This window comes from Mustela erminea, chromosome 1 (genome assembly GCF_009829155.1).
Source record: "Mustela erminea isolate mMusErm1 chromosome 1, mMusErm1.Pri, whole genome shotgun sequence".
NCBI classification, from domain to species: Eukaryota; Metazoa; Chordata; class Mammalia; order Carnivora; family Mustelidae; genus Mustela; species Mustela erminea.
In genome coordinates, this window is record NC_045614.1 from 189,861,606 (window position 1) to 189,887,754 (window position 26,149).

Consider the following 26,149-nt stretch of genomic DNA (forward strand, 5'->3'; position numbering starts at 1 on the left):
AAGAAAAAATTTAGTCAAGAAGGAGACTTGGACAATATGAGATATGACTGTAGAAAACCAGCTAAAATGCAGAAGTTGAGCAGAAGGTATTGAAAGAAAGGAAAAGCCAAGCCTAATGTGAGTGGCAAAATTGCAACGTGGCCTCCACAACCTTCACTTCCTGGAGACACTCCCATGATTATGTGATATCTCATGACAAAAGGAATTTTGCCTATGTAATTAAGGTTACTAATCAGTTGACCCTAAGAATAATCAGATGGGCCTAACCTAATTAGATGAGACATTTCCATCCGGAAATTTTCTCTAGCTGATAGCAGAATGAGTCAACAGACTACTGCTGAAGTTGAAGGTTGTGACGGCCATGTGCAAAGGCTGGCAAGTGACCTGGGACCCACTACTGGCAGCCAACAAACATGGGGATTCTAATCCTATAGCTCACAAAGAACTCAGTTTTTGTTGTTGTTGTTGTTGTTGTTGTTTTTAAGAGACGATGACTCCGGTTAGGTCCTTCTTTTTTTTTTTTTTAAAGATCTTTTATTTATTTATTTGACAGAGAGAGAGAAGGTACACAAACAGCAGGAGCTGCAGGCAGAGGGAAAAGGAGAAGCAGGCTCCCGGCTGAGCAGGGAGCCTGATGTGGGGCTCAGTCCCAGGACCCCACAGTCATGACCTGAGCCGAAGGCAGATGCTTAACCGACTGAGCCACCCAGGTGCCCTCAAAGAACTTAATTCTGTCAATAAAAAACTGAATGAATTTTGAAGTGGATTCTTCTGGACAGTTTTCCAGAGAAGAGCTCAGCCTGATCAAAACCTTGCTTTTGTCCTGTGAAGTGCTAGGCAAAGGACTCAGGTGAGTCTGTTTGGAATTTTTACCTATAGAACTGTGGCCTAATAAACAGGGTGCTAATGAAGTTGCTCAATTTGTGGTAATTTGTTACACAGCAGTAGAAAACTAATACATCTAAAAACCACCTTGATTAAGAAGCAGGGCTTATGAAAAAAAATGAAGAGGGAATCTCATAAGGACTACAGAAAGCTTCTAACTTAAAGAGATCTGCTGTTTACCATCCAGGTCACTAGCATATTGAGAAGAAATAAAAACTTTTTTGATAAACTATTCAAGATAACATCCATAGAGGCTGCTGAATGATCCTGGTACTTCCCATTTGCTCTTCTCCAAACATGCAAACTCTCATCTTTAGCAGTAAACTGAATGACTAATAATCAGGTAGGGCCTAAAAACAGGATATATATAAAATAAAATAAAACAAACTACACATTAACTGTTTAATTATTGACAGAAAGAATACAATCAATTAGTCAAAGAAAGAAAGAGAATCTTGAGCTTCAAAGAATTACCTAAGGAAACACAGAAGTACTTTAAACTAAATAGTAGTCCATAGTCTAAATGACATTACATGCAACAGGGCCTCTCTTTTTCAGAAGAATCAAACTTAAAAAAAAAAAAAAAAAACCCAAACCCTCAAAATGTAATAAAAGAGCTCAAAGGTAACTAGAGATGAAAACTATTATATTTAAGATTAGCAAGGAAATGATGAAAAAAGAAAATAAAATTAAATAAACAAAATGTATTTTAAAAATATATTTCAAAAACAAAAAATGATATTCACAATTGAAAAAGTTAGGGAGATTATTTAAGCACTTAGAAATCAGACAATATGAAATAAAAATGATACTTCAAAATTATTATACAGAAGTTAATAAATATGGAATTAAGACAAAGCAAAGCCACATAACTCATGGGAGACAGAAAAAGTGAGACAGAAAAAGATAGTCAAAGATAAGAGAGAAGAAAACACTGTTGAAACAGAGTAAATTCAAGCATGAATCTGCAGATTCAAGGGGCTTGTGTCCTGGGGATATTAGTCACAGCATGATCAGGACCAAGATATAATCTAGCAAGTTTCCAGAAGAAGGGACTACATTGGTCTTCAAATCATTAAAGGGAATCAGCCTAAGATAAAAATATTCCATAAACCTCAGACTTCACTACAGTACCATCCGATACTAAAACAATCCAACATTTTCACCAAGGTCTGAGAAAAAAAAATACAACTCAAGAATTTAATACCTATCCTTTACTTTAGAGGCAGTGAACAGACATTGTTGAACACACAGGTCCTTGCAGAAGCATCAAGTCAGTGACTAAAACCAGGCAAGCTTGGGAAGTAGCCCATACTTGTTCTTCACTTTAAGAATTAGCATTAGATTAAGATATTTTAAATGTTTCACATTACGGAAATTCTGATGGAACGTACAAGACAAAACAGAATGCATTTTTTTAAGCTACTATTTAATCAAAACATATGGAGCAATGAAAAATGTGATGCTTAATAAAAATTAAATGGGACTCTGCATAAGGTAGCTAATGAGCACCAGGTGCAGGAAACATTAAGTGCTTGTAGGAGGGAGATGATTACCTCAGGTCATGGGGTAACAACTTGTCCAAAGAAGAAAGTCTGCAAGGAATAAAATTAGAGGTTTCCTTCTAAGACACACTCAGGACGCCTTTTGCAGAAAAGAGGATCTTGACATGAAAGGATTCATATATAATACCTACATGTTTTCTGATTAAGAAAAAGAAAGCCTGGAATATTTCCAATATTAAGTTAAATTATATACAGCACATAAAGTTTTCCAGATTTCAAGGTGGGAGGGAGGGTGTTGGTGTCAGAAAGATCAGTTGTGTTATTCTGTATGTAATGTCTGCTTTATAATTTGCCTCGGATGACTTTTTCAAATATTCATTTTTTATTGGACCCCTTGGTGGTCTCAATAATGTGTTTTAGAGCCCCTTAAAACAAAACTACACTTCGGGTCAAAACGGAACTTTCTATAATGAGGATATGTTTAATTTTTGTGTTTAAGCAGTGAGAAGATTGGAAAAGAACAAAGTCCCCATAGATTTTTGTTTAGAATACTGGCTGCTTCTTAAAAATAATAATTAAAAATGGGAATTTTGTCTCAAACAGATATATTTCTCAATACCAACAAACTCTTGTGTGGCCAGTTATATTCTTTCATCCAAAGGAAACATACCTTTGAGTCACTAACTAAGGAAATAGGTAGAAGATTCCCTAAAGTTGTGTATTGTCAGTTTGTTTTGATATTTTAAACAAGTTTTTACCTGATGCCCACAGCTTTTAGCTTCCATACGGGAGGCAGTCAGCATCTAGCATATGGTCTACATGATAGAAAACGGAGCAGGGCTCAGCTTCACTCCTAAGGCAGCTGGTAGATTTGACAGTTCTCTTCCAATTACTCATCATGTTTTGAATTGCTGTAGGAAAAAATGTGTTGCCCATCTCCAAAATAGATGTTCTTTTTTATTTTTAAGCTTGGGAAGGGCTTCCAAGAGAAAAATAAGACAGATGGGTATAGGAAGCAAGATATGTATTCCATTTTCTGCTGTCAGTTCCCTTATCAGAACGTATCAGAAGAGTTTTCCAAATAAATGAATATTTCAGCATTCTTAGTTAACTCTGTCCTAGGATGTACTTTTGCTTCTCATACAAAGAATGACTTTGGAATAGTAAAAAGTCGAAGCCTCAGAAAGGGCTGGCAGACTTTTAATAATCAAAGTGGCATTTGTCCTGAATTTTGTGGTAAGCAAATTATGGAAGTTGCATTAAAGGACTCCTTTTGAAACACTGATTTCGCCAATGGGCAAGTGAAATCTGGAGAACACTTTTCTCCATTGGCAAGTATGTAATTGTCTGCTTTCAGTGATATTTCCCCCACTGAAGATCCTGTAAGTCGAGAGTTTTTCCTGCAATCTCAAAAGTAGGCCCAAAGGTGTTTATTCCAACTGCAAATTGCATAGTGTTGCCAATTTTTTAATTCAAATGCAGGTCATAAGAGTTATCCATTTAGACAAAACTCGCAGTTTGGGGATTTATAATGATTTCTAAATGGGCTTTCCACAGGGACTACCAAGTTGTTGTGGTTGTTTTCTTAATCCTGAATGGAATGGAATGAATGAAACTATAGATATTTTGGAATTTGCATATATTTCTAATTTTCTTTCAAAGGCTTTACATAGGTATTATCCCTTCAATTTTCTCTAAATTTCAGATATTCGGTACATATCTCTTCACCTAATCTATACTGGACTTCAAAGCTGGATTTTCTCCCCCTTTCTGTGATTTCTTCTTTGTGGAATACCCTATATGTTATTGCTAAGAACTTCAAAGTTGAAAAACTTGCATTTCAAACCACTAACAAATATTAATATTAATGTACTTTGCTAAGAGCTTCAAAGTTGAAAAACTTGTGTTTTAGTCAACTTACAATATTAATATTAATATAGTTTTCTACTATTTGACTACTATTTGACTACTTTATGATCTACTTGATTTGTATCTTCTGACCTTTTAAAAAAAGTTGGCATATCTATAGCTCCTGAATTAAAACTCATGTAAACAGTTTATGCAAAGAAAAAGCAAGCTAATTTCCTCATTATCCATCTCATCTTTGGTGATCCAATAAAAGCATATCCAACATTCAGTTTCCAAAATTAATAGCAGTTGTCAAGTTTAAAGTATAGTTCTTCATATTTCTGAACATTGTCATAAGTCATTGGAGATAGATTTATGAAATGACGACTTTCCCAGAATAAAATACAATGTGTTAAGAAGCTATTCTTTAGTTCCAGTCCAATGGGAACTTAAGAAATCATTTAAAACAAGAATAAAAACAGAAATAACTTTGAAATACCTTGTAGGTGACAAGTATATCTCAATGCTCCCTGTACATCACATTTGCTAATCAATGTATATCTTTTTTGTTGTTGTTGTTATTTCTGTGTTTTAAATGTATTGGAAATTATGAACATACTATTTTCTGTCCTGGAAATTTGTGAGATAATATAAATCAAGTGGTCATGGTTTATTGGCATAAGGTTTCTATATGTAAAGATCTACAATTTAAAAGTCATTTTTCCTTTTAACTTGAAAAGTTATCTTATTATTTCCCATTCACTTCTTAATTTTAGATGTAGTACCATAGGTAGGTAAAGTTATCGTTAATAGGAATTTGTACAAATACTAAAAAATAAGGCTTAAAATGTAACCTATTCCACTATTTCCTAACATCCCCAACTGTAAAAAGCATGATCAATTTAATAATTGTGTTTAAAGAAAAAAATCACTGCATTTTACATTCAAATTAATTGTAAGCCATAACTGTGTTTCAAAAAATAAAAATACAAAATAACATATGTCTCAGAAATTAAGAATACGTTAACCAATGTTGACATACAGAGTGTTTTCACATATATAAGCAATCTTGAGCTTATTTCATTCCTGCAACAGATTCGATAAGTCAATACTACTCTCTCCATTTTATAGATGAAGTGACCTAGGATCAGGGATATTAAACAATTATCAAAGGAAGTACTGCTCAGAAATAACAGATCAGAAGCTCAGATTGGGAAACCAAAGTTCTAATTTTCTGTATTTTCTATCTATGCAAGAATATACTACATAACAATAAGGTTTGTAAATGTTTCAACTAATGGAAAAAAAATGTTATGAGTGGACCAATATATACCAAATGTCAACGTCAAGTCAGTGTATTAAGAGGGCTTTGGAAGTTAGATGGACTATTTATAAACCTTGTGTCAAATCAAATAACTTATTCAAGTATCTTTTGATATATTAAAAAAGCACTATAGTAAATTCATTCATCCATCCGTCCATCCATCCATCCATCCATTTATGCATCCATCTGTTCATTTACTTATAACACAATTACCAAGATTTATTTTATTTAAACACATTTGTTGGTTGTTTAGGCTAAACTTTAAAAGAGATGCAGAAAGGTTATAAAATCAGTGAATTTGATAAGGTCTGACTTTCCAAATGTTTACAAATAATTACCACTTAAATTACTGCAAATGCAAACTGTTAACTTCAATTTTGTACAGTCAATGAAGGATGAGAAATGTTAAAACCACACCAACTTTTCATGCCAAAGAACACAACTCATCCTTCTCTTTTCTTCTTAGTGTAAGCGTCTACTTAGAACAACTGGAAGCATTCTACCAAATTTTGTTTAAATAGGAAAACAGATAATAAGTATACAGCAGTTGAAAATGCCACTACAAAGCAAGGACTTGAAGCAGTTTAAAAATCAAAGAAGTGCATCAAGTTATCGAACCTTTTAATTTAGTTCCTAATCATTTATCTTAATGAATATCAAGCATAACTATTAAATGATTTTTATATATACAAGAAAAAAAGAATTATTATGTTTATGTCTTTAAGAAAAGTTAGCAGTTTCTAGTATTAAACATTCATATATTATTTTCCATGAAAATCATTACCTATTCATTCTAACTCTCATAGGTCACTACAAAATGGCTTATCAAAGTGATGAAAAGATCCAGAACAACTTTCATGGAAGATCCTCCCATAATATTTTAACATGGATGAATAAATATATTTCATGCTATCAAATCCTACTATGCATGAGTTATGAAGCATTGTACAAAGCCATGCTAAATGGATAGAAGGATGGCTACTTACCAACAGGGCGAGCTGTAGACATTACAATGGTGTGGTGAGAACATAAAGAAGAAATTAAAAAAAAAAAAAAAGAAAAGAAAATTATCAGAATGCATGATGTGTAATGTTAACATTTAAGTATGGACAGTAGAGTGATCTCTAGTCTTATAATTCAAGTATGAACAGGATGTCTGAGTCTGACTAAAACTGAAAGTTATAATTCTAAGAAAATAATTATTTTCATTCCAGAATTAGCTCTTTGTGAATTGAGAGATAGTTTATGTAAAGTCATATTGTCATCACTTACTATAGTTCTTATTTCAAAGTACTTTTTAAATACCCTCTATCACCCCAAAGTTAAGAACCTGATGAATATAACTATTCAAGTCACAGACTGGCAAATGTCATGTCAATAAAAGAAAGCCTCACTGTCTGATTTAAATAGCAATTGGATTTTAAGCATGGTTAGTCAGAACCATTACAAGGACTACAGAAAAGCCCCTGACGCTGCTTTTCAGCCAGTAATAAGTTAAGATCACATCACTTTTCATCTGTGGACAGGGTGGATGAAAATATAACAAATATGTTGGAACATCCTTAGAGATTTCAACTGAGTGGCTCCCTAACTACTGCTAAGCTTTTTTCTTTTTTTTTTTTTTCTCTTTTCTTTCTCTTTCATTTCTTTTCTTTCTTTCTTTCTTTCTTTCTTTTTTTTTTTTTTTTGGCAGAGGGCAGGAAACAATGAGTGACAAGTTGATCCTTGTTCACACTGAGAATGGCTTTCAAACTGCTGCTTCAACAAATTATCATATTTTTTATTATACCATAACTCAATCATTAAAATCAGGCTGGGCCTGTTATTGTGCACAGCAATTGTGAGAGACACACATGGGCTCAATAATACTTTCTTTAAAGAGAATAAAGCCAAATCAATTTAGATAGTAAACCACTTCATATAAAAGCAATGGACAAATATAAAACATATGGTGCCATTATTCAAGTGAAGAGGAAATACATTTAATAGCATTTGAATTATTATGAACTCTTATATTCAAAATATAAACTTACACAACAAACAAGTGTTTTGCCCACGTCCCCATGGATAAAGCTCTAGTGTGCATACAACATAACTCTAGAATTTAGGGTAGTTTTGTCTTCATGATGCCTCATTGGACACAATGAGATAGATATAGCCACTGCAACCATATTTATAGGCATCCATTCACTCAACCAATACATCATGATACTAGCTTTGTGCATTCTCTGAAACAATAAGGAGTTGCCTCTGTAGGAAATTCATGGTCTTATACAATTATTTACAATGAAAAGGAGGAGATTCAGATAATTCAACGAAGAATAAAGCAATCATAGCAGCAGGATGAAAATTCTAGCTCAGTGACCCTCTAGTGCATCCCACAGCCTATGAGGGATTTGCCATAGCAAGAGGAAAAAAATCAGAAAGTTGCCCAATCCACAATTTCTTTCTTGGGGGCAGGTGTGCACAAAAATAACAACCAAGAACAAGACAACAGACTAACATCATAAGGTTGTGCCTCATTCGAAAGATGTATCTCTTAATTTTGTTAACATTTGGTAGAAAAAGAACTTTTCCTTTTGGTTTTGAATTTGCATTTTTCAGGTGCCCTCTCAGGCTGAATCCCCAACATAATGCTTCCTTTAGAAACCAAAAGGCATTTTGAATCTATTGATATTAAAGAGAGAAAAAGAAGAAACCATGGCGAAAAATTGGGCTTAAAAATATAAAATACATTTCTATTTCACTTAGTGTAGAGTAATTTTATTTAAAAGAAAAAAAAAAAAAAAGGTTTTATTGCCCTAAAAGCAAGATAGTTTTTTCCAATGAAGTCTTAATTTATGCAAAGCCAATCTGAATAACTGAAAATGGGAAAAATGTGTTTACAAATATGCAGTTTGTGTTAACTCATTTTGGACCCATTTAAAAACGCTCTATTAGATCATGAATTATTTGACTAGAATATAAATGCTAGGAGGTCGACTGTTGTCTAGCATTATTTCTTTCTAATTTTATGTTTGTCAACTCAGCAAAGGGAGCTACTTGCTGTTAAGTTTAATTTTATAATCTATTTTCACCTTATTTTAAAGTAGAAAACAACTAAGTAAATCTCTGTGCCAGATTTTGACTATAAAAGTCCTTTTCCTTTTCCCCAACTGGCCTTCACGATAAAATTTTAGCAGAAACATACCAATTAAACTTCTCGTTTCTGTTACATAGAAACATTTTATCTGGAAAAAAAAAAAAAAACCTAGCAGGCGGATGTTTTCAAAATCAGCAAATTAAACTAAACTGTGTCCCTGCATTAAATGGATGAAAATGGATGTGGCCTCTTGGTCAGTTGACCCTGTTCTAATAAAACAATCCAGGGAAGGGCTAAACATTTCATGTATGTGCACAGAAAAATGAGCACAGAAAAAAAAAATAAATCGTAGATAATATGCTTTTTCTCCTGTTAACCTCTTAGCATGAGAAGTTCCAACTGCTTTTCCTAATGATAAAAATATTTTTAAACAATATTTTACTCCACATTCTATTGTATCATGGAGATTTTCTTTAACCCTATTTTTGAGGTTTCAGTCTTAGATGAGTAATAAATACATACCACACAGATTAAACTCTCTAATCCATCTACAGGACACAGATTAGGGGAGAGACCATTTAAGGTTTGCTGATTTAAAAAAAATCCTATTAAAAACAAAAAAACTCTATTAGTTTTTTAAGTTAGCTAGAAACATCCATGTGAGAGGAGCATGCTTTGTTAAATGAAATGTTAAACCTGCAACTTTCAACAAATTATGAAAACAATTAGCTGGGAAATATCTCAAAGCAAACAGACCACTTCACGTCTCATTCATCCAAGCATTCAAGTATAAAAAGAACCCTGCTGCTTCTATAAACAAATAACTCCTCACATTTTTCTCACCATTTGTTTAGTCAGCAAATATTTTTTAAACGGAATATTTCTTGATGGGTTGTTTATTTTTTTTTTTCCCCACTCACTTCAGGAACAACAAATAAACAAACTTTGGGGAAAATTTGGTCAGGTGAATTGTTTTCCTAAAGGGGTGCCTAGTAAATGAATACATACAAATATATAATCACCTACAGAGAATGTAGATTCAATGTAGTAATGTGGTTTACAAAGGTTATTGGATTCTGATACTATATAATCAGTCCGTGTATTTGATTGGTATATGATGACAGCTTTTGATGATCTGTTAACTCATGAGGAATGAAGATGCTTGTAAGCAACTGGCACGTGGATTTTGTCTAAATTTGTTTTGTATCTAAATTCCCGCTAGAAATGTCCGGATGGGGAAAAAAAATGGATTTTGTGGAATAAAAGTAGAGCGATTGAGAAGTGTGGAATCATCAATATTTTCCAAGTTGTCCAAAGTGTGTGTCTCCTAAGAGTTACCTGGGGAAAGACAGGTTTTGTTTTTTGGTTTTTGGTTCTACGATTTGGTGCTAAAATCATAGATCAGGAAATAATGATGGCCCCCATGGAGGACCAACAGGAGAATCTCTGACACATTTCTCACCCATGCAAATTCCTCCAAAGCTTTTTGCCAATCACATGAAAACTCGGAGTAAAGCTGCCCAAGGGTCGGAGGTGGGATTACACAGGGTGAGCTATAACTGAGACGGGGTCAGAGCCCGCCACTGACCTTCTCACAAAGGATGACAAGAGGAGGCATCTGTTAAGGTGCGGGAAGACAGGTGGGAAGACTGAGCAGAGGATGTGGTCGCCTATCTCTGTCTGACGTTCTGTGAGTGTAAATGATGCCATGGGTGATGCCTATTGGGCGAGAGTAAGTGTGGATGTCCACATGGTACTTCTTGGTACTCGGGACTCTATGATTTACTCCTGTGGATCAATGCTCACCACCAGGAAATCCGTTAATTCATTTTACCTCACTGTGGGGGTTAAGTAATGCTTTCTTTCACTTACAAGCAATTCCAGGGAGTCTATAAATGAATGTTATTCCATGAATGAAAAAGCGCATGACACCCAGAAAGTGAAAGTTATTACAGGAGCGACACTAACGATTTCAATTATTTAAGGCCAATGAACTTCACAAATCACTCTCTAAATCAGATTTTCTCATTGTGGGAGCTCATTTGTATCCATTTTTCACTTTGGAAGTGGTGTTGGCTTTATTTATTTATTTTTTATTGTTGCTTTTTGGATGCTGAAATAGAAAAGGATTTCAAACTAGTACCCTCCTGGTATAAACTGACAAACTAGTAAACAGAAAGCAGAGTACCTTTAAAATTGTGACATTTCAAAGAAGTAAATACTTCAAAACTGTGGGTACATAAAAGACTGGTATAAATCTTTTCTATTCTTAAGATTTACTTTTAAACCATCTCAGCTATTACTTATTAAATAAAAAAATAATTTCCTCAAATAATCATCCCTCTGAACCCAAATTTGAAATCAATTTCATTTCAATTAATAATAGAAAGGACACAAAATCTAGGCATCTTAATAATAATAATAATGATAAAAGAGTGTAAACTATTGTTTTTACTGCAAGTTCACTTACCAATTTAACCAAAAATTAGTCTGTTGATTCAATTGTATTTCACATCTTAAGCTTCTTACCTCGGACTGTGAGAGAAGCAGAGGCTTCTACTTTTCCAACCCGATTCTCAGCAATACACATATAGGTGCCTTCATCTGTACTCATGGCCTTTTTAATTCTCAGTGTGTAATCATCTTTGATGTCATACCTGTGTAGAAATGAACCGGTTTTATTAAATAACATATTAGATAAACTAAAATAACACTACATTTTCATCTTCATTTTCCTTTTTTGATTATCATATTTTAACTAAAACAAAACCCATGGGCATACATACATAACATTCAGCCACAAGTGCGATCATTAGATTCAAGATGTTACTAAAAAGATCATGAATTTCATATTGGATCTCATTCAGCCTGATTACCAGCTACCCATATTTCATATATGTATTAACAACTCTTATTGCATCAAAACTATCAAAGGCATTATTAGCACTTGGACTTTTTTTGGGAGGCAGTTCTTACATAGTAAGTAAGGAATAGTGTATATTTCAGTTTCTAGGTGAGTTATATTTTACTATTTTGTAAGTTACACTGTACTTCAATATATGACTTACTTTTTGGGCATCTTGAATCTAGAGCTTAACTACATTAAAGGAAAAAAATTCTCTTATTTGTTGGCAAATTGACACAAATACATTGTTGAAGGAATTAAGAGGGGGCTGAATTTTAAAAATTAGTAATATTAACTCTTAATGCACCAACCTGCCTGGGAGTGATTTCTGGACACCCTCAGCTCTTTCACATGCATTTATTTTCTCACTTCTACTTTTTTAACAAGTAGACGAAGACACTAGTTCATAAAAAGATTATAAAATTTTAACATGAATCTGTTGAAATACTTACATATAAGAATATGCTCTTATTAGATTCTCAGAGATTACAATTACACAAGCATAATAACAAAGCTATTATCTTTTTAATCTGATCTTTCCTCTTGATTTTCACTGACAGTCTTTGTTATCTCACACACATACTTTTGTAATAACTTTTGATGGATCATATTGCCCATCTCCCTCATACATATCATACAAATAAAGCTGTATTTTTAAAATATTGCTTTAATTGTTTCTATCTACTCACAACTAGCTGTGATTTCCTATTGCTTTCAGGACAAAAACGACATTTTAGGCTTACTGTGAAGATTACTATAATCAAATTTCTTCTACTTCTGGCTTTAGCTAAAAGATTAATAGCTTAAGTTTACTACAGAGTAAGACATAGACCTAATAATCGTTCCATTTGATAGAAGTTTACATGACAAAAAGCAATGTCTATGAACCAATCATGCCAACCAAACTTAGTTATCATACTCTATCCTCCAATTATGGTGGTTATTTTTCTGTCAGCACATTTTTCAGTTAAACTTCTGCTGATTTAAAAAATGTCATAAGCTGTTAGAAAAGCTTTTGCAAACCCTTGTTTGAAACCAACCATTACAACACTTGACAATGGTATTAACTGTCTCCTTGGAACTTACTGCTATACAATCATGGCGTGCTTGCTTATACTTTGTACCATTTGTCTCTTGATGAAGGCAGAGATCCTGCCTGCTTCACTTGCTGCTATAGCCTCAGCCCCTAACACTGAGCTTTCAACATCCAGTAGCATAACCGGGTGGTGAAGAGCAGACTGGAGCCAAATGGCCAGAGTTTCAGCCTTGGGCTCTACCTCCTCCAATCCATGTAAAAATGGACAGCATACTTAAACTCTTTGGGTCCCAATTTCTTCATTAGCAAAATGGTGCAGATGGTAACACCTATTTCATGAATTGAGAGTGACCTTTCAAGGAGACATTACACAAAGTTCAAAAAACTGGCACACAGAAAGTACAATGCATATTAGCTATTTTTTTTATTAAATTGATTTATTTATTTTCAGAAAAACAGTATTCATTATTTTTGCACCACACCCAGTGCTCCATGCAATCCGTGCCCTCTATAATACCCACCACCTGCTACCCCGACCTCCCACCCCCCCGCCACTTCAAACCCCTCAGATTGTTTTTCAGAGTCCATAGTCTCTCGTGATTCACCTCTCCTTCCAATTTACCCCAACTCCCTTCTCCTCTCTAACACCCCTTGTCTTCCATGATATTTGTTATGCTCCACAAATAAGTGAAACCATATGATAATTGACTCTCTCTGCTTGACTTATTTCATTCAGCATAATCTCTTCCAGTCCCGTCCATGTTGCTACAAAAGTTGGGTATTCATCCTTTCTGATGGAGGCGCATATTAGCTATTTTTATTGTAACTCATAGGATCTCAAGAAATATTGGTTGGATATATGATGGATTTTTTTTTTTAAGATTTTTTATTTGTTTATTTGACAGAGAGACAGATCACAAGTAGGCCGAGAGACAGGCAGAGAGAGAGGGAGAAGCAGGTTCCCTGCTGAGCAGAGAGCCCAGTGCGGAACATGACCCCAAGACCCTGAGATCATGACCTGAACCAACGGCAGAGGCTTAACCCACTGAGCCACCCAGGCGCCCCTATGATCAATATCTTGTTTCTTACTGATATAAGGGTCAACCAAATCTAAATGGCTGCAAGTTTGCAAATTTGCCACATTTATCTATTAAGGTTTTTTTATGAGCTACATTTATAACTTAGGGCAAGGACGGGGCTGAAATGCATTAGAGAGTAATAGGGCATACAAACCTGCTCTGCTTAACTCAGCCAATTAAAAATGAGAAAAAAAAATGATTTTGATGATGGGCTCAGAAAAGTTGCTGGTGATATATTTACTGTCTAATAAAAACCGTATTTCCTACAGTTAGTCTATTTCCGCTGGACAAGCTTAACTCTGAGATACAAGGATTGAATAATAATAATGTATTTTGTAGACATTTCTAATTTATCTCAAAAAAACTGGATTCTGGGGGCGCCTGGGTGGCTCAGTGGGTTAAGCCTCTGCTTTTGGCTCGGGTCGTGATCCCAGGATTCTGGGATCGAGTCCCGCATTGGGCTCTCTGTTCAGCGGGAGCCTGCTTTCCTTCCTCTCTCTCTGCCTGCCTCTCTGCCTACTTATGATCTCTGTCTGTCAAGTAAATTAAAAAAAAACCCAAAAAACCAAAACTGGATTCTGGCTAGAATTTGGTCATGGTTCTTGTTTAACTTGGTAAAGTCTGTTCAGAGCTCTCTGAATTTTTATCAAAAGCTAAAAGAGGGGAAGATAAACTTGAATGTCTACAAAGTCCTCTCTGGATCAAACACACATGAAAACATTATTCTGAGTTAAAAAAAAAAAAAAAGACACCCATGATTTCTGATTTGTCATTGAGGAAAAATTTTAAAAAATTATGTTGCCTCACAGTTTAAACAAGCAAACAAAAATTATGTTGCCTCACAGTTTAAACAAACAAACAGTTTAAACATGCATTGGCTCACAGCAACCTCAGAATAATTCTCTTGAGGGGCGCCTGAGTGGTTTAGTCAGTTAAGCGTCTGCCTTCCGCTCAGGTCATGATCCCAGGATCCTGGGATGGAGTCCGACATCTGACTCCTCCATAAGCGATCAGCGAGGAGACTGCTTCTTCCTCCCCTTCCCCCGCCTGCCTGCCACTCCCTCTGCTTGTGCTCTGTCTCTTGCTATTGCTCTCTGTGTGTCAAATTAATAAATAAAATCTTAAAAAAAAAATTTCTCTTGAATCTGAAACTGTCATTTTACAGAAGAGGAAACTGACCCTTAGTTAAGTGAAATGATTTGCTCAAAGTCATTTTACTACTAAAGAGAAAAATCAGAATTCAAATCTTGAACTCTAATCTCAACCTGGCACTTTTTCCACTCTGTGTACATACCTCTTTCCTACAGTAAAATAGTTTGTTGACATTTTTTTAAAGATTTTATTTATTTATTTATTTGAGAGAGTGCACAAACCTATGCACAAAGGCTGGGGAAGGGCAGAAAGAGAGGGGGAAGCAGACTGCCCGGTGAGCAGGGAGCCCCGATGCAGGGCTGGATCCCAGGACCCTGAGATCATAACCTGAGTCAATGGTAGACACTAAGCCTACTGAGTCACCCAGGTTCCCTGTTGAATTTTTAATTGTTAACTTAAGACATATATGCCACATTATCTGTATCAATTGGATAGAAATACAACTTTACATTCATCAAACATTTAGTTATACCTTCTGGCAAATTTAACCTCAGGTTAGATAAATTCATTATATAGGTAACAACATGGTAGATAAACAGGATGAGAGCTATCTATCTATCTTGCTTTAGTAGGTAAGAGTATTTACTTATAAATTACAGATGACATAATATTTGAACCTAAAATATGTCTGGCATCAGACTTGCTGAGATTTCTCATTTCTTTAAGGTGTATTTAAGAAAGCCAAGAATAGGAATGGGAACACTGCATCGGTGTTTTAATTTTCTTTCGTTTTAAATTGGATTTTACTTGTTTAAAACCAAGAGATACAAGAAATGGTGCACCGTACCCTGTGATTACAATTCTGTTTTCAAGGAAAAATGAAAAATGAAATACATCTTGGGAAGAATAAAATGAATTAATATTAGCTACTAATGAAAGAGACTACCTTTCAAAGATACCATGCCATTATAAGAAAATAGTGATAGAAAATAGGGAATATATATTTTTTCTAACTATAGACAGGGTTTCAGAAATAGGTTATAAAATTCTGGATAAGAACAATGGTGCTATGGAGATTCTTGTAGAATATTCATAAAATTCCAACTTGGTGCAGAAAGTACGTACACCAGGTAATAGGCCGATTTACTGTAAAACAGGTAAGCTTTGGAGTAGGAAGAGGTTGGGAGTGATGATTTTTAACACTCTTTCCCTATATAGAGTGTTTCTTCACTGGAATTTGTCGATGCTCAGTAAATATTGTCTCATTTCCATTTACCTTTGAAAATCATTGATATCTGACAAAATTATAATGAAAATTTAATTATTTTAATTATTTTATTCAAGAAATCCTAACATTTAAGGAGATGTAAATGTCTCTTACATGCCAGGCACTGCATTAAAACTGGGGAGACATGCCTTCAGATTTTGTTTATTGGGGCACCTGTGTGGCTCAGTGGGTTAAGGCTTCTCCCTTCAGCTCAGGTCATGATCCCAGGGTCCTGGGATCGAGCCCCACATCAGGTTCTCTGCTCCGTGGGGAGCCTGCTTCCTCCTCTCTCTCTGCTTGCCTCTCCACCTACTTGTGATCTCTGTCTGTCAAATAAATAAATAAAATCTTTTAAAAAAAAAAGATTTTGTTTATTTACTGGACAGAGAAAGAGAGAGACAGAGCTCAAGCATGGGGAGTGGCAGGCAGAGGCAGAGGAAGAAGCAGGCCCCCACTGAGCAAGGAGCCCAATTCTGGTCTTGATCCCAGGGATGATGACCCTGATTCCAGGGATGATGCTTAACCTACTGAGCCACCCAGGTGCTCTAGGGAATATATGTCTTCATAAGGCTCCAAGACCAGGGAAATAGTTCTCAACTGGAAGGGATGAGATATGACTCCACACAAAAGTCTATCAGAACTATCTCTAAGACCTTCTCGAGCTAACACCTACCTTTCCCCAGTCTAAGGTTTGATATGCACACATTTCCGAGAGCCCAGCTGTTTTATCCCAATTAGAAATAATGGCTACAATACACTAGTCCTGATGGGTCCCATCACAAAGGGTTATTGTAATTTAAAACCAAACCAAACAACAACAGATTGGAAGACTCTCAGATATCCCAGGGTGTTCAGAATCTTTAAATTCTCATTTTTTTCACTGGAACTTTGCCTGAGGAAAGCTTGTAAATATTATCAGCAGTATGGATTTATATAAAATATTTTGAATATATATGAGATGACTGAATCTTTCCATCAAGAAAAACCCTTCTGCAACCATCCATCATCTTTTGAATCCTATGTGCCACAATCTATCAACCAGTTTTCCAACTTAATTCCTATGACGAGTGACCTCTTCCATTTTTGAACATCTCTGATCTCTATTAGAAGGTCTCCTATAGATGATAAAACAAAAAGACTTCTTCCAGAAGTTTCTACTACTCCATTACTTCTTGGGCCAACCAGAAAGATGTACTCTCTCTTGCATGACAGCCTTTTGTGTTTTGCATTTTTTATGAATTTTCTCATTTTTAGGTCAACTATCTCTAACCATAAACCATATAATGTGATAACAATTATATAATCTAAGGGTTACTGGGAGAATGAAGAGCATCAATACAAATTCACTGGTTTATATACCTGAAGACGATTAACGGTTTCTACTATTTGAAACCATCCAATGATTTCTCCTTCAGTCACTCAGTATAAAACCTATTTTTATGATCTTCAAGGTTTTAGATAATCTACTCCTCACCTACCTGTCCAAATTCATGTTCATCCTCTTCTAAGCACATGATCGTTCTTTTCTTTGTTTAACATAACTACCTAGTTACCATGTGTCTTTGTACTTCTGTTGCAACTTCATGGAATGCCCTTCTCTATCTTCCATTGAGCTTTTTGACTTTTAAGATTATTTAAATATCTTGACTTTTAAGATTCTTGACTTTTAAGATTATTTAAATATCCTCTCAAAGATGTCTTTCCTGCTCAAATACTGTGAAGAAGCTTTCTACCCACCAGTGACATAAAAATTACTTTTATTTCTTTTTATTTTCATATCTTCTTGTTACTTTTACTATTTTTCTCTTTAAACCAACTTCTCTTTCAAGTTTTTAGTTTCCTTGTTTACTGTCTTTCCAAGAGCATGTGTGCTCCATGAGAACAAGTGCTAAGTCTCTCTTTTCCCAAACTATGTACCCCAAGTCCTATCAAACAGTCCCTGAGATCTTGAATATATATGTTCACTGAAGGCTTACTGAATGGATGATGGAACACCCAACAAATGTCTGAAATTCTTCTGTGGTTCTTTCACAGCAGGATTACTCGTTAAACAAATATATGTAGAATGGAAAGATCAACTAATTTGAAATATACTATTACACTCTATCAAGAAATATAGTAATACTGTTAGGTTTATACATCAACAGTTAGCTCTCAAACATTGGATAAATTAATATCAATATAATATTGTGAATGAAAGAACTCAAAATATTTAATATACAAATGCTACTAGAAAGACAAAGTAAAGAAGTTAACAAATCTTTACCAGCAATCTAGACATCTGGTTTACAAGTGATCATTAATAAATGTCCCTCTGTAAATTAATAACTTGAGAAAATAATCTCCCTTCCTGCAACAGAATAAATGATGTGATTCTGAAAGAATATCTCAAATAAAGGTGAAGAGGATGAGAAAACAGAGTTAAAGCTTTGTGTTTTGCTGAAAGCTTTCAAATATGCTATCTCATTATTTTGGCAAGGCGGGTGATTTCTAATCACACGTCTTGTGAAAATAATGACAATAAAAAATACATTCATGGTGTTCTCAAATAGACTCTTTAATTTATCCTAACAAAAATTCTGGTAGAGGGGCGCCTGGGTGGCTCAGTGGGTTAAGCTGCTGCCTTCGGCTCAGGTCATGATCCCAGGATCCTGGGATCGAGTCCCACATTGGGCTCTCTGCTCCCTCTCTCTCTCTCTGCCTGCCTCTCTGCCTACTTGTGATATCTCCCTGTCAAATAAATAAATAAAATCTTAAAAAAAAAATCTGGTAGATAAGGAGGTAAAATATTATTTATTCCATTTTAAAAATACAAAAAACTTAGACATACAAAGTTCAACCTTCCTGAAGGCAAACCACACATCTTATTAATAAATATACTTTTATAAAATATAGAAATTGGTTATTCTAAGAACCTAACAGATTATAAATTCTGAGACACAATAAAGAATTGAAAAATTATTGAGTCTAGTTTAATGTTCAAAGTTTAAGTTTGGGAAAAAAGTACTTTGTTTTCTAGAACCCTGAATTTCACTGATAGCAAAGGTTTAGAACACACTGGAATCTAGAATCTAGAGTTTTCATGAATTAGATTATAGAGGTTATAACTTTCTACCAAGAAATAGCACAAATTTTCAATTTATTTAAAAAAATCATGATGAATTTATTTAAATCATGATTAATTTATTTAAAAAAATCATGATGAACATATATAGAAGAAACATTTAAGTAAGTATGGGATTTACTCCAAAATGGCAACTACTCCCACAAATTTTCCTTAATGACTTTGGTAAATAAATGGTCAATAGTACAATCAAGCTTTTAGTCACTGAGAATTCAGGCCTCAAGGTCTGGATACAGAAATTTTACACTAGATAATTTATACTATCTAACATATAATTGTAACTTGATTATTTGTGGGCTGAAATATGCCTGAAAGCAGGTGTGTGTGTGTGTGTGTGTGTGTGTGTGTGTCTGTGTGTTTTGTCCCACTGATGATTTTAAATTACTGGAATAATTGACCTTATTTCAAGCTTTGACATTTTCATAAACAAATTTGGATTCTGAAATCAAGGTCTGTTTTACTCCAAAGTACATACTCTTTCTCCTTCATCACACTGCCAACACAATGGATCTAATACAATGGTACCCTCCACAGCTGGAAACACCACTCTTCCTTCTCACACTACTCAACCACTGTGCCAAGTTCTAGCCCAAACCCTGACAGTACACTGATGAGCCCAGCAAACTCAAGCACAAGTATGTCTATCAATTTTCAGAAAAAGAAGCATCTTGTGTCAGAGAAATGATAAACTTATGTGATCAAATTAGCTCTTACCTGCAAAAACTGCAGAAATCCAAGAATTGATTTTAAAGAAACTATGTCTAAAAGCACTTCAAGGGGCACTTGGGTGGCTCAGTCCATTGTGTGCCTGACTCTTGCTTTTGGCTCAGGTCATAATCTCATGGATCCTGAGATCTAGACCCAAGATAGGCTTCATACTCAGCATGGAGTCAGCCTGAAGATTCTCTCCCTTTTCCCATACCCCCAACTCATGCATGGGTGTTCTCTCTCTCTCTCTCTGAAATACATAAATTTTTTTTATTATTATATTTATTGGACAGAGAGAGATCACAAGTAGGCAGAGAGGCAGGCAGAGAGAGAGAGAGAGAGAGAGAGAGAGAGAGAGAAGCAGGCTCTCTGCCAAGCAGAGAGCCCAATGCGGGACTCGATCCTAGGACCCTGAGATCATAACCTGAGCCGAAGGCAGCAGCTTAACCCACTGAGCCACCCAGGTGCCCCTCAAATACATAAATCTTTAAAAACACTTCAAAACCCAGAAAGAAGTAAATATGTGGCTCATTACTAATTTCACCTTTAGGCAAGATGAGGCAAAAAATGACAAACTTCCTCTCCAAAGGCCACACATTGAGGCAAATACAATCAGAGGAAAAATTGTCCTGAGTATCTACTACCAGTCTCTGTTTTCTCTAATGGGTCATGAATTTCCTGAGACAATAATTTGCTTCCTAAAACTACATATTTCACAAGCAATTGGATGTTAAATATTTCCAAAGGTCCAATAAATGTGGCCTTATTTCTTTAATTTCTTTCTGGATAAGTTGATACATGCATCATAGGAATCTCATTGATGCTTTTCACTTTTACATTAGATAATTGGAGAAATGCTCATTTTTCTTAGAAAGTAAATATTGACTGAGTTGTATACAAAATTATGATTAATAGCTCCTTACATTTAGAGAGATCTTTATAGTTTGCAACAGAGTTTAATACATGGTTTCACAACAAGAAGTAACTTAGGAAAAAATGCTTATTTCCAAACACCATTTTATAGAAGATGCTGAGATTGTTGTATTGAGCTATAAAGAGACGAGAATCAGTATCCTCCGCAGTAAATACATTCATTCTTCTAACCCAGAGCAACACGCCCCTTCCACTGACCAGTGTGTTATCACTCTGTGTGAGTGTGCATTGGGCAGGTGTGCATTTCTGTGCCAGTGATTTTATAGTCACAGTTCCAAAAACTCCAGAATATAACTTTACCAATATTTCACTCACTATTACTCTAAAACCAACTGTAATCCTAGGAGGCTCATAAATGTTTACTAATACACACATATTCTAAAATTATCCTTTCAGTAAGCCATCTGATGTACCTAAGTTTTGTCTTGATTTCTTATTAGCCTTCTTAAAGTAGTTGAGAATACATTTTAAATGCCTAAAGCCTACTTTGATATAAAACAACTACTTTGTAAATATGGTACAATATGTATGATCAACATGTAGGAGGTATTGTCTGACTTTAATGAAAAGCAGGAAAAACAATGAAATGGATGAAAAAAAAGAACATTACTGGTGAGGAAATCCTCACAGAAATTGGGTGATTTTGATTGTAAAATCTGTCAGTCTCAGACTGGTATAAATGCAGTCATTGTTGCCAGGTTTGATTAATGACAGTTGTACAATCATGTGCTGACAGTCCCCACCATAAAGATAACTTTTTTCCCCCGATACGGAACACTGCTGAAAAATGCAACCCAATCAGATTTGGCCCCCGGACAACATGTGCTATCATCACTGTACCATGAATTGAGATTGATTGGTAACCAGCTGTGACAAAGTGGGAAAAGAAGCTCTGGTTTTGTATTCTATTTTTTCCCAAATAAAAAAAGAAAGAAAGAAGAAGAAAGGAAGAAAGAAAGAAAGGAAAGGAAACTGAATTGTGTCAAAACCATTACCATTTGTTCAGCTAAATAATCCACAAAACAAAATAAATTTATTTTAATACTGACAATAACAGTTTATGTGCAAGGTTCCATTGGTGTGAGATCTCGTATTTGATGATGAATCTTAAAAGTGTTTCCAAAGAGAAAATATTATTCATATTTAAGGAGCAGAATACTATCTTCTCAGATCACTTCTAAATTTAAAGAATCGAATTTATTTCTTTCTCCAGACAAAAATTTCGTAGGTAGTGGGAAGATTTCCTATATATCTAAATTTACTTTGAAAATACCAAACAAGATTTTTGAAAACTGGCAAAATTTGATAACAAAACCACATTTCATACATTTCTCATACTCTGCAATCCCTACTGCATTGTGAGCTTCTAAAGTAAAACCTTTCTTTATTTTCTGGCTTTTGTGAATATTATTCAGATAATTTAGTGACCTCTCAGTCCAAGCCTTCCACAGTGACTTTAGAATTTGGGACGATAAAAGAACAAAAGAAAACACAACACAACTTCTGTTATGAAGTGTGATTTTACCATGTTTGGTTCAAACCCACGTATCTCATCACCTTACTTGAATTATGTGAGGATTCTACACTAATAAAAATTCTTGAATGGCTGTTCTCATTTCAAAAGCTCCTTTGTTTTTCATGGAAAGAAATTTATTTTCTCAATATCTTTCCTTTTTGAAATCACCTACTACTTCTTGCTGCAAGATGTCTGGCTCCAATTCTGCAACAAATGTTTTGAATTAGCATTTACAATTTTATTATGTATCTGCTTTATGAATCATTATGTTGGCCAATAGTAAAAACGATGAATTGAACCAGGAAATATTTAATGTCTATGTAAGTAAATATGCCTTTCGTTTTAGGGAGAGTTTAAAAAGTTAGCTTTTATATTTTCAAAATATTTGCAGTCAGTTGAAGATCACCCTACACCTTTTAAACTCTTACAGGAAACAAAGAAATGTCTACAATAATGAGTGTTCCATGGTTCCGTAATTCCATGAAAATTTAACTATGGAGATTTTATATGAAAATGTCACAAAGTCTATTGCCTGCTTTCAACAGAAGGATTTTCAGGATAAAAATTAATCATTAATTTTATGGAGTCATTCATAGATAAGTAAAGACATACCCATCAACCACCCGAAAGCTCCATATGGATGGCAGTGGATGTGGAGATAACAGCCATTTAGAACTCAGCAGTGATTTTCAGTTGCTCAAAAAAAATTCATGCTGACAACTCCCAACTTTGAATCTAGGCACTCCTATATAAAACATCAGCTTTCTCAGAGAAATTTAAATCTTTTGGTGTTTTTTCACTCTTAAAAGCTGGAAGTGGATAAAAGTTGGTCAATTTTCCTAACACAATCTTCTTGCTCACAATTCTTCAAACAAAATTCCTCCACAGACAACATTTGAAACTATTATTAAAACTCACGGAAGCTTGGAAGGGGAGGTGAACCATGAGAGACTATGGACTCTGAAAAACAATCTGAGGGGTTTGAAGTGGCGGGGGGGTGGGAGATTGGGGTACCAGGTGGTGGGTATTATTGAGGGCATGGATTGCATGGAGCACTGGGTGTGGTGCAAAAATAATGAATACTGTTTTTCTGAAAATAAATAAATTAATTAAAAAAAAAAAAACAAACCTCATCGAAGCGCCTCTTGGCAACCCACATCCCAGGTGATATTTTCATACTCTGTAACACTTAAATATGTTCTAAAGTCATGTTCTTTAAAGGTTGATCTCTGGGACCCAAGAATGAGCACAATAGGCCATTATTTTTTGGGCAAAGGGATACTGAGTCAAGTTATTTATACTTTAGAGGCAACCCAGGTCACATCTTTCTTTTTATCTACTATTATGCTACTGATACACTAATTATAATACATAATACCAATTATGATATATAATATATAGTACATAACACATGTACTGCAGTTATAAAAGTTAAGGTTTACATTGAAAGCAGAATTGTCTACCTATTCTTTCAGGATTCAGATCATAAGCATTTCTGGGCAGGGTACCTAAGACCAGTATGAAGGACAGATATCTTCTTAATAAATGAAAATTAATGTAATATTCATTGGAAAAGGAAAGAAAACAAAAACCTTGGGAGATCAGACTTGTAGGGAAATAATGAGCTACAAGGCAGTCTCTGAAGAGAACTTGCTGTTCTGGAAGCATCTACTGAAAGCCAAAATGAAACTTAAAATATGACAGCATTTGACCCTGCCCTAAATAACAAAACAATATTTTAGATTCTCTTGGCTTTCCCTAAATGCTCTCCTTATTACCTCCACGCCAGGCATAGGTGGCTTCCTCATTGTCAGTCTGACCATAGACGCAAAACCCCTCTACCCCCTCTCCCTTTAGCACAGCTGAGAGAGCAGGGCATTTTCCAACTAAAAAGCTAAAAGAATGCGAACACAAAAAATGTTCAAAAATGCCCGCTAGGATAAAAAAATACTGTAATTGATTCGATGAAGTGCAGATTTCTGATCCCTGGATAACCAGGCCCTAAAGAACACTGCCCAGGATCCTGGACACTGCCACCACCTTAAAACCAGAGCCTTTCTCTGTAGCTTGAGCAATTAAACCAAACTGCAGCTGAGCCCTCCCAGAAAGGCCAAAGCATCCTGCTCACCCCAAACTCGGAGTGCCTGTAAGTTTTAATCACGGCAGGCTGCTGCTGTGTTTTGAGTGCCCCGGTCCCCCCATCTTCTCCTCCTGTGACAGACAATGGGACCTCCAGGGATTAATTCTCTTGGTAAATTTCTGAGCAACTGTAAAGTTCAGAGCTGTTGTCCTTAGTCACCACTCCGTTTCCATCTTCTCTTGTTATCTCATTCTCTCATGTTTCACCTCTGCAGCGAGCTTGGTCTCCTCTGATACAACCTCTCACAATTCTTTTTTTTTTTTTTGGTAACCACCTCCACAATATTTTTCACTGTAGCTTCTGACATACCAGTTCACTGATTTGTAAAAACCTTTTTATCCTCTCTCGCAGATTTTTAACTTCGCTTCACATCTCAGTGGAAATCTGGCTGTTTCCCGAAAGTTGGTGAGAGGGTGGAGGAGAAAGGGATGTGGGAAGTATCCTCTGTGCCATGCCATTATGCAGTGCCTAACATGAACTTGTTACACAATAAATATTCTTTAAAATGGGTGGCTTATTCTCTCCTACGAAAATAAACCAAACCAAACCCAAATCCTATCCTATTGAAAGGGAATCATGTTATCCTGTTTGCACATGGAACCCTTAGAATTTCCTCCTCTTTAGAAAATATGGTAATAGGACTTACTTCATAGGACTGATTTAAGAATTAAAGGAGTTAAAATATTTAGAGTTTTGAGACTTGAACTTGGTAGATAGTAAATGCTCAATAAATGTCACCTGAGATTGTCCGTGGCTGCCCCTCTCTTCACTTATATCTCTTCCTCCAGTGAAAATGTCTTTGTCTTCTTTTGGCCATTGTCTCATAGCAGATCCTGAACCTTGTTCTCAATGGGAATAGCTCACTTTTAGAATTTGATGTTTAATGTCTGATGCTGCTATAGCCTCAGGCATTTCCTGCTGTATCAGTTTATAAACTGAGCCTCTTCTGCATTTCTATCAACTCTTTCCATCATCACTGCCTCCTCTATCTTACCTAGATTCTGTGTTCCATAAGTCGTTTGCCAACATCCTCACTTTTCTTGTGTTATTATTTTCTTGTGTTATTATTATGTATCAATACAATAGTCTTCCCTTCTTTACTTACCAAGAGTAGACTTATAAATGCTTCAATTTACCCTCAACTGTGTCTCTAGAGAACAGTCCCAACCTCTGAACCTGCCCAGAATGTTCCTTCCTGACCTGGTCTCTGCTCACCTCTCCATTCCCATCTTGCACCATTGGCTACCTTACAGTCAAGCCTCCAACTGTACTCAGAATTCTCAGACTCTTTCCTGTTCCTGCATCTCTGCATGTGCTGTGTCCTCACATCTGGATTTTTCTCCATACCTCCCCATTCCCCCATTCTGTCTCCCTAGAGCCTAACTACTTCTGTTTATCCTGACACAAAATTAATGTGTTTGATGTCTCTCCGCAGTTTCAGAGTTGAAGCTCTATGAAAGCATGGTCATGTCTTTGTTCACAGTTGTGTCCTCAGAGCATGGTACAGTAAGTTGAATCTAATAGGTAGTCAAGATCAATTTGTTCGTGAAGGAATAAATTAAGGGTGTACATATACAGGAAAAGGGTATCTTTCACCAGGGCCAAACATCACTGATAACAAAATGCCAAGTCTGTAGAGTAGAGAAGCTGTGAACAACACAGGGCACTAAGACACATTTTAGGAGCACCTGGATGGCTCAATGGG

General features: G+C 35.4%; 1 protein-coding gene across 15 annotated transcripts in view; it reads right to left on the minus strand.

The window, feature by feature from the left end:
- Positions 1-26,149, minus strand: part of ROBO2 (roundabout guidance receptor 2) — a 1,682,217-nt gene that overhangs the window by 118,988 nt on the left and 1,537,080 nt on the right. For 12 of the 15 annotated variants that reach the window (XM_032352363.1, XM_032352354.1, XM_032352345.1 and 9 more), the window contains 2 exons: positions 11,174-11,301; positions 6,549-6,560 (listed from right to left, as the gene is read on the minus strand). In XM_032352363.1, coding sequence (XP_032208254.1) covers positions 6,549-6,560; positions 11,174-11,301 — 140 coding nt within the window. The remainder of the gene's footprint in view (positions 1-6,548; positions 6,561-11,173; positions 11,302-26,149) is intronic. The other 3 variants (XM_032352359.1, XM_032352409.1, XM_032352441.1) reach the window with 1 other exon arrangement.